The sequence below is a fragment of the Euphorbia lathyris genome, chromosome 6 (assembly GCF_963576675.1).
Source record: "Euphorbia lathyris chromosome 6, ddEupLath1.1, whole genome shotgun sequence".
NCBI classification, from domain to species: domain Eukaryota; kingdom Viridiplantae; phylum Streptophyta; class Magnoliopsida; order Malpighiales; family Euphorbiaceae; genus Euphorbia; species Euphorbia lathyris.
Genome location: NC_088915.1, coordinates 84,986,213 through 84,996,186, shown reverse-complemented (window position 1 = coordinate 84,996,186; position 9,974 = coordinate 84,986,213). Strand labels below are relative to the sequence as shown.

At 31.9% G+C, this 9,974-nt stretch overlaps 2 protein-coding genes across 2 annotated transcripts; both read left to right on the top strand.

The window, feature by feature from the left end:
- The first annotated feature begins 638 nt into the window (after positions 1 to 638).
- LOC136233916 (uncharacterized) lies at positions 639 to 3,148 on the top strand. Its single transcript, XM_066023646.1, has one exon. It carries the CDS (start codon positions 1,025 to 1,027, stop codon positions 2,930 to 2,932), a length of 1,908 nt encoding a protein of 635 aa, XP_065879718.1. The 5' UTR covers positions 639 to 1,024; the 3' UTR covers positions 2,933 to 3,148.
- A 1,434-nt stretch (positions 3,149 to 4,582) lies between these two features.
- On the top strand, positions 4,583 to 6,839 carry LOC136233073 (15.4 kDa class V heat shock protein). Its single transcript, XM_066022619.1, has 2 exons — positions 4,583 to 4,877; positions 6,399 to 6,839. The coding sequence occupies exons 1-2, from the start codon at positions 4,739 to 4,741 to the stop codon at positions 6,668 to 6,670; spliced, it is 411 nt and encodes a 136-aa protein (XP_065878691.1). The 5' UTR covers positions 4,583 to 4,738; the 3' UTR covers positions 6,671 to 6,839.
- Positions 6,840 to 9,974: the final 3,135 nt, after the last annotated feature.

Here is a 9,974-nt window from a genome sequence, read left to right as displayed (position 1 = left end):
TTCTTTTTTTGTAATTTTAAATTCCTAGAATCTTAGATATAAATAGAGATGTATCATAGGTAAAAGTTTAAGTTTTGGTGAAATAAAAACTTTCTCTTTGCTTACATCTTTCTTATTTACACTTATGTCACTTATGGCTTTCTAACTTCCCCCTTTTAACATTCATAATAGTTAAAACTTAAGGTTAGCTTAAGTATTGCATATTAATTAAAGAAGATCAAATATTATAGGAAGACAATCGATACCCCATGGTAAAGTCCAAGATACGTGCTGGGAGAGCTAAAGCATAGCCATAACCCATGCTCATGGAGAAAGGGTCGAGTAGAGTTCGCTAGTCTCCACTGAGGATCTTCGGTTAGGAAAGCTCGTTCAAGGAAAAAACTACTGTCTATAGCTTTTAGAAGAAGCAGTTATTACAATTCACAGAGAAAAGATATTAAATATTTTCATATAAAAATAGTAATAAATTTCAATATAATTTAGTATTATATATTATATAATTTTTATAATTTTTATTTTACTTTTACTAGACACTCATCATTAATGGAATGTCAAACTGGCCTAAAACTAAATTTATAGTTTAATGACACAGATATAAACCAAATCAACCAAATTGATTTATGTCAATCTAACATTAATGGAATTTGAAAAATTTCCTTTATCAGCCACTGTGAAAAATAGTCTCCGGACGTCTCACTCTCTGACTCCATTTTCAGCTTGGATTTCTCTCTCTCTCTCTCTCTCTCTGCCTACAAATTCCGGCATCAAATTCCGGCGTGGAGAAGTGATCACCACCGTATTGGGTCATTTCATTTCTACTGATTTCCGCTACTCTCCCAGGTTTCTTCACTGTTTCTTCAACTGTACATTGCCATACTCTGAATTCTTTCATTTTTACTCATTTCTCATCTTCATTTCAAACTAATTTGCTTCCCAATTTTGAAATCAGAACTTGTGTTTTTTGGGGGTTTGGTAGTTCCATAAGGATTTAGTTAGATCTGATACATAGGGTTTAATTTTCTCAATGGATGTGCATTTGAAGAGCGTATTTGATAGATTTAATGAACAATTTGGGTCTGGTCCTGGTCTTGGTCCAGGATCAGGAACTTGCTTGATGAAAGTAGATGGCATTGCTCCTAATTTCATTAAATCTATATATAAAGCCTGTGCTGCACTTTATAGAACAGATCCATGGAGAAGATTGCGTCCGCCTCATCGATTTGGGGTTCGGGTTGGGAAGGATTCGGATTGGTCTAGTAAGAAACAACCCTTTCAATGTGTTCAGTTCATTGGGGGAGATGGTGGAGATGTTGGATTTCACCTCTTTCGATCCGAAAATGATGCCAAGAAGATGACTGGATCGATAGAGACGGTGATTGTTCCCAATGTTGAGGTTTTTCGGGTTACGTATGAATGTGAGTCGTTGATGTTTCCTTGTAATAGGAAAATGATTAAGTCTTTGTCTTTGGAGGTTTCGGGTACTGATAGGTTTCCGGTTATTGATGTTGCTCGTTGTATGGGTTCGGGTCTGCTTCGATTTAGGCATCCAATGGCTGAGGAACTTAGGTTTGTGTATGCTTTCGTTAGAGCTATGTCGTTGGTTCATCCGTTACTTGAGGAAGATAGAGAAGGCGGTCCAAAATGGTCGAAAATGATGCATTTTGAACCGCTGATAGAAACTGTTGATGTTCAGTGGCCTGTAGAAATGGCGAAAGGATCATATGATCTCGTTGCAGTTACAATCTCGCATCCTCCTGGCCAGGCGTACGATGAAAAGGTGAACTCTTCAGCTGGTTCAACACCTACCAAGTATGGAGGAGAACGGTCGAGGGATGAGGGCTTTGTTGATGCGAGAGTAAATTCAACGAATTCGAGCTTGAGGCAGTGCACGCTATGTGAGAAAGAAGTTTATGGAGAACAGTCTCTTGCGTGTGGGCAGTGTCGAGCAGTGGTTTATTGTAGTTCCGTCTGCCAGAAGCAGCATTGGAAGGATACGCATAAGAGCATGTGCGGTCTTCATAAAGCTATGATGGAACGGGAAGAAGAGCTGGCGATAAAGATCTTCACGTTCCCTTGTTCAGCGAACCAGCCTTGTAAATGGCTCGAGTCGTTGGGTATCCATCAGAAAGGAATGTGGAGGCGAAAATGCAGTTGCTATTCTCATTGTCCGTTTGGTCTTCTTCCCGTTAAAGGTGGATTGTGGGATTCATGGGGCGGACTAGACGACGAAGAATACCCCCGCGATTCTTCTTTTCACAATCATTTAAGAAGCGAGATATCCAGCCCGATCATTCTCTCTGGTTGGCCGGAGTATTATAGTCTTCGGTCATTACCACTGTCCAGCCCCGTTGCAGACATACTTTCGTATCCGTTGACAGTTTACTACATATTAGCTACTCTTAACATTAATTCAAAGAACCTCTTACTCAAAGGGAAAGAAGTGATTGTTCACTATCTCGGGCCCGAAGGCGAGCTGGATTGGATGCCAGCATTCGCCGAAATCAGCCATTTGCTCAACGGTTATGGCAACATACACATCGTAATGGTTGGACCCGAAGTTCCAGCGAATTTATCAGGCACAACTTCAGGAATAAGTAGCAGGGTGAGGGTGAATCTTGTGCGTGGAATTTATCAAGAGGAAGCAACCTACTTGCCTTCTCCGCATGTTATTGTTGCGTTAAACTGTGGACTCGATCGCCATGGCAGTTGGGACGGAGCTCTTGAATCGATCAAATCCACGAGTGTTCCAGCATTTTTTACGGAGCAGTCAGAAATTTCGTGTGCTAATGCGAAGCAGAACCTTCGCGCAGCTGGACTGCACATTACTCATCCGGTGACTCCAAATCCTTTCCGTTCGCCTGTGAAAACTCGGGGCAGTTCGAGCAATCTTCCGTTGTATAGCAACGGCTTTGTGCTTGGAGTGAACACATGAACTGGAATAACCATGGAGTACTGAGCCTGTGATTTGAGCTTGAGCTTCACATTGTCATGTTTATTTATTTATTATTATTATTATTATTTTCTTTTTTGTGTAATAAATTGTTTTCTTTCCACAGAAACTTAGTATGCTTATTGTAATCCGAAGAAGAGCGGAGCTGTTAATTTCTAATACGATAACATTATTTATTTGACACGACCGTTTAATTCATTGCATTTATATCATATAATTATGTGGATCCTATAGATCACGTAACGTTTAGGGGCGTTTGGTTTGCGTATGGGTAACGGAATGGAATTAAGAAAGGAAAAGAGGGAGAAAAAATGAATGAATTAATAAAAGAAATACCAAACGAATGAAATCTCTCATTTCCCTCTGTAACATTCCTAGTTTCAGTCATTCTTTCTATCCTTGAACTTCTCTATCCCTAAACTTTTGTTTATATATATATATGGTAAATTATATTTATGGCGTCTGAACTTTGCTTTTATTTTCATTATGACTCTTAAACTTCAAAATCGAATATTATAGCTCCTGAACTTTACGCTTTATTAACACAATGACCATTTTTTTCGTTGACCAAGTCAAAATGGCCGATGCCGATTTCAAAAGTCCAAGAATTAAAGTTGTTAACAACTAAATTTCTTGTGGAACCACTGTTTTCGATTTTTCAATAACCATTTCAGGAGCTTTCCCTCTCTAAACAACATCTTTCTCTTTTCTAACCAAACAACACTTAAATGACTTTAAAACCAAACCAAAACGTCCAATAATTAATTAAAGTTGTTTATAATATCATTTCTATCAATTTTACAAAATAGAGAGTTACCTTTAAGGTGAAAGTTGAAACACTACAATGTCCAATTTTGAAGTTAAGAGCTATAATGAAAGTAAGAGCAAAGTTAAAGAACTATGACTATAATTTATCCTCTTTCTATATATATATATATATATTAATTGTAACGTTTTCATTCAAATTTAACTCTAACATTTTTAAGCAAAATCAATTTTAGCCATACATTACCGAAAATTTAGAAATGCTAGTTTGATTGTTATTTAACTCTTAAATTAGATCTTTAAAACATCAATTATGTTTAAAATATGTTTTTTTAATAGAAGTCTGAAATAGTTAATGTGCTACTAACACAGTTACAAAAAAATATATGTTACAATGATAAACTTGTTTAGAATATCTAACATGACGGTTAAATGATAACTACTAACTCTACTAGTTTAATCACAAAAAAAAATTGTCAATCTATTTAAAATATTTACTGTGTTACTAATGTAGTTATAAATAACCAATAAAAATTTCACAAAAGTACTTCAATTTATCGATAAATTTATTTGGAATGTCTAATGTGACAATTAAATAACACTCAAACCAACTTTTTTCTATGTAAAGCCAAAACTGATCTTACTTAAAAACGTTAAGATTAAATTTGCACAATTTCATACAATGTATTAAAAAAAAAAAGTTATCATATCCCTAGTGAAAGAACATAAGTTAGAAAAAGTAGACCAATCAATTTATTTGGAAAACAAAGTTGAAGGATAATTTTGTAATTTACAAAACAAGATATTAATCCATTAGCCAATCAACCACCACCTCTCATCCCCCAAATGAAAAGAAAGCTCAAAAAAAAAAAAAAAAAAGTTGAAGAACCATACCACCAACTTAACCACTTTCTTCCTCTTTAAAAACCCTCCATCATCTTCTTCTTCTTCCATAGCCATCAAAACCAGAGCTCCATTCTCTCTCTACCATCTCCACAAAAATTCACCAGAGAGAGAGAAAAAATGGAGTTCCCAATATACCCTCATCATCTTCATCTTCGACCTTTCCCATGGCAATATCTTTTTCTCTCTCCTTCCCGTGAAAATCATGTTCACTGGATTCAAACCCCTGAATCTCATATCTACTCAGCTGATCTTCCTGGTAATTTTTTTGAATTCTAGCAATTTTTCTGTCTAAGTCCTTAACTTTCTGTCATTTTCTTCGAGTTAATTACATTTATGGTACTTTAATTTTTAGAAATGAAACAGGAATGTCATTTTTTTTTTCAGAAAACTATTGAGTTAAGTTCATTTTGAACCCATTTCCTTATTTTTCGACGGGTAAATAATTTATTAATCCCCTAATTTTTAACTAACATTATTTTGGCTTTCTATTTTAAAAAATATATTATAAGGTATCTAGCTTTTATTAATATTAATTCTTTGATCTTTTCATTAGAAAATAAACATAGTGGACGAAACTGTTGTTGTCCTGAACACTAAAAGATAAAATATATTCAGTTAAAAATCTAAAAAAATAGATAAAATAACCACAAAATTAATATTAATAAAAGATAAAAATCTTAAAATATGTTTTTTTAAATAGATGATTGTGTGTTAGATAAAAATTAAAGAACTGATAAATTATTTAATTTTTTTAATTTTGATATTGCCACAGTATTTTATTTCCAATTCATTTTCTACTCCAAATAATAATATTTATGGAACAAAATATAATAAAAACTATATCTATATATATTTATAAAAATAAATATTTATGAGAGTGAAATTGTATTCATGAAAATGTACGGTCTTTAGTTAGAAAAATTGATTATTCTCCAAAATTTTAAAAGTTTTTTTTTGTTTTTCTTTTAAACATTTAAATAAATAATTTATTAGTTTTTATAATTTTTATTCTTTTAATTTGTGTATTGCTATTCATTGTCTCCTTTTACCTATCACCACTATTTTTGTCCTTTTTATTTTTTTCAATCAAAACTTCTTATTCTCTTCAAAAATTCATAAACCCCTGCATTTCATGGCGGGGAATTACGGCGAAGGAAAGCGGTCGATCACTAGAAAGTTACGTTTTTTTTTTTGTTAAATTTTCATCAAAAACACGAATTCCGTCTCCGAATTTAAAGACAGGACTCGTCATCCGCCTACTAGGCGGACGAATCTCAGGCAGGTGGGAGATAGGTGGGTGATTCTCCCACTTGTCCATTGGACAGGTGGGAGATTCTCCCTCCGAGGCCAAATACGAATATAAATTTTTTTTTTCTATATTGTCCATTTCTGGAGTTCTGTGGTCCATTTTTTATGCTCGGGATAGTGAAAGACTTTTCAGTTTTTAAAATTGTCAAAGGGAGAATGGTGATAAGTAAAAAGATACGGTGAATAGCAATACCTTTAATTTTTAACAGTTTAGTCCCTTAAGGGATTAAATTGTTGAATAGAACAAAATTAAAGATTAAACAATACAGTGTATTAGCTAAAAATATAGGTTTACTAAATTATTTATCCAATTTATTGGCTTAATACATCTTTAGTCCTTATACTTCTAAAAAAAAGTCAATTGCGCTCTTATACTCCAAAAAAAAAAAAAAATCTATTTACTTCTAAATTTGCTTAAACGAACCAATTGACTTCTTGAGAAGTACCTATTTAACATCTTTTATTGCAGGTGTGAAGAAAGAGGAGATAAAGGTAGAGGTAGAGAATTCTCTATATCTGATAATAAGAACAGAAGCCATTGATGAATCAAGCAATCCAGCAAAGACCTTCATGAGGAAATTCCGGCTGCCGGAGTTGATTGACATTGACGGAATATCCGGCGGTTATGAAGATGGTGTTTTGACTGTAACTGTGCCAAGATCTTATAGAAGAAGAGGACTTTTTATTGAATCTGCAGCGGCCATGGCTGATAAGCTTGAACTTACTGCTAGAGCTGCTTGAAATTCATTGCTATATTTAACATGATTTAATTAGTTGATTAGGTAGGTATTAAGAAATATTATGGGTTGGAATTATTAAGATAAGTGATTAATTTGTTCTTTAAACTTGATATCTTGATCAAATTAGTTATGAATTAAATTGATATTTAAAATTTAGTGTTAATTTTAAATTGTCCTAGTACACAAATAACTCTAAACCTGTCCAAATGCTGCAACTTCCTTCAACTTTCAATTGTAATAAATTACCATTCAAATTTGTCCAATTGTAAAACAGAACTCTAAATTGCTGACATGGACTGTAATTGAAGAAAAACGTGAAATACAAAAGCTGCAATGCTCGTGGAATGTGATAATCAGATCTTTGGATCCAAAAAAATCAGTATTTAAGTAACCAAATCCCCAATTCTTCAACTTATTCTTCAACCTAACGGTAAATCAGAAATCTCCCGTTCTTCTTTTTGTTATTCATATTCGTTTTTTAGTGAGTTATTGATTCAAAGTTTTGGAATATTATGGCGATGAAAAGCTGTTTATGTGGGGAAATAGCTCGATTGAAGATTTCATGGCGTAATACGAATCCAGGGAAACGTTTTTACGGTTGCTTCAATTACCGGGTAAAAAAAAAATCACAATTTGGGGTTATATTTTACAATTGGACAAGTTTGATGAATTATGTTTTACAATAAGACAAGTTTGAGGGGTAAGTTGTTACAATTGAAAGTTGGGGGAGGGAGGGGACAGTTGCAACATTTGGACAAGTTCAGATGGTTATTTGTGTATTAGGCCTTTTTAAATAAAATTCCGTGGTTTCACATTTTTTCTTTGCAGATCGGGATCTGTCATTGAAATTTTATTTTTTTTTTCAAATTTGACCGATAACAATCTCAAAATGAATTTTTTTAAGAATTAAATAATATTTAAAGCAAATTTAATTCTTCAATTTTTTAGATTTAAGGTCATTTGGGTGTTTTTTTATGAGAGATAAAATTAATGTTTAGAGAGAGAAAACTCAAACAATAATGATTTTGAAAAATAAAAAATATGGTTCCATAGTAAATATGATACTAAACAATTTTAATTCTTGAAATTTTTTATTTTGAGGTTATCAGACCAAATTTGCAAAAATGAAAATTTTATCAACCATAAATACCGATCTGAAAAAAAAAAGTGAAACCGCATGCTATTTATTTAAAATTAACATTAAATTTTATAAACTGTTTTAGATTGGAGAAATTCTATTTCATATAATTTTTAATTAATTCTACCCTTTTTTTTAATAAAATTAATAATTCTTGGAATGAGGTACAAATTTGCTTATAACATTTTGAGGAACCAGAGATTTACTCTTAACGTATGAAATTGTGTAATTTTATCTCTAACATTATCAAACAAGATCAATTTTACCTATACCTAATAGAAAATTTAAATAGACTATTTTGTTTTTATTTAACTCGTTGTTTAATTATCACATTAGACTTTTCAAACGTCAATTATGTTTAAAATATTTATTCCGTTACTAACAAAATTACAAACAACGGGTCAAAATAACGATATTTAAATCTGTCAGATACAAGTTAATCACAAAAAACTGCATAAACAATTCGTCAAAATACACATAACTGTTTTATTTTATCGACAAACTTGTTTAGAAAATCTGATGTGATAGTTGAATAATATATAGTCATTTCAAATATTCTATTGTGTATGAGTAAAATTGAACTTGCTTGGTAACGAATGGGTAAAATTACATCATTTCATATGTTAGAGGTAAATCCGCACTTCTCCAAGAACGTTAGAGGCAAATTTAGACATTATTTCATAATTCTTTTAACTAAACATCATGCCCTAGCTTATCTCTCTCTTTTCATTTATCTCGGCCACTTCTTTAATTAGATCTAATTGGAGGAGGAAGAATCCTTCCATCTATATATCTATTCTCGTGCTTATTTTTTCTTTGTTTGTGTTTTCGTTTCGTTTAAAATCTATATATTTCATCAGGGTTTTTTTTTCGTATGATCAAACCTGTTAGCTATAATTTGTTCATTTATATTTTTTTTTCTGAATTTAGCAAGACCAGAAAAGTTGATCTTGTCGGTAGATCACTAGATCTGCGTAGGTGCCAAAAAAAGAGAGTCATATTCGAATGTTGAGAAAAACTGAAATGTCGAAGATTGGATTGCAGCAGCTTTTATGCGTATTTGGATTTACAAAAAAATATAAGTTTTATCGTTCATTTGTGTTAGTTGTACTTTTTATAGTTTTTTTTTTACTCTTTGTAATATTTATTTTTTTCATATGATTGAATCTTATATTGACTTTAACTTATATTTATACGAGGTTTTATTTCTTATTTTTTTTTTATAAATATTTTCATTAAAAAAGTTAATAATTCTTTCAAAATAAAAAGATAATGATATTTAAAAAAAAAAAAGTAAAATTAAGCTAGAATCCGTGCCATAATATCAAATTTGAGCTGGTTTCTGTTATAATAACAAAAGTGTAAATAATTTATTAGTACCTCACTTTTTAACACACTGTTTAGTCTTCTATTCTAGAAAACACATTATAAGGTTTCTATCCGTTATCATTATTAACCATTTGGTTCTTTTGCCTATTTTTATTTTAGATTTAACCGTTATATTTGACAGAAACAGATAAATATAAAATAGCATGGTAACATGATCATTTTGTATTGTACTATGACTGTCTTGAAAGCTAAGATGTGTTTGGTTAAAATTCTAAAAAAAAAACACATAAAAGGATCAAAGGATTAATATTGACAAAAGTTAAGGACCTTAAATGTGTTTTTCAAAATAAGAGGATTAACAGTATGTTATGTAAAAATGTAGGAACTAATAAATTAGACGTAATACATCATCAGCTCCCTGAATTTGTCCAAAATAGTAGATTGGCTCCCTGAACTTTGGAAGTGTCTCACCAGCTCCTTAAACTTGTCCATAAAAGTAGATTAGCTTCATGAACTTTGCAATTGTCTCACTAACTCCCTAAACTTGCTTATTCTGTAACAACTAAATACAAAAACCATAATACTAACTCTCGATCATCATGAATTCAATCTCTCAAACTCGCAATACTAACTCTTATAATAGGTTGAAACGTAGTAGAAACGAAAAAATTACCTCTCGAATAGATGAAAACATATTTTTAGAATTTAGGTTTAATAAGTTTTTGTATTTAGTTGTTACAGAATAAGCAAATTTAGGGATTTGGTGAGATACTTGTAATGTTGAAGGAGCTAATCTACTTTTATGGACAAATTTAGAGAGCTGATGATACGAAATAAG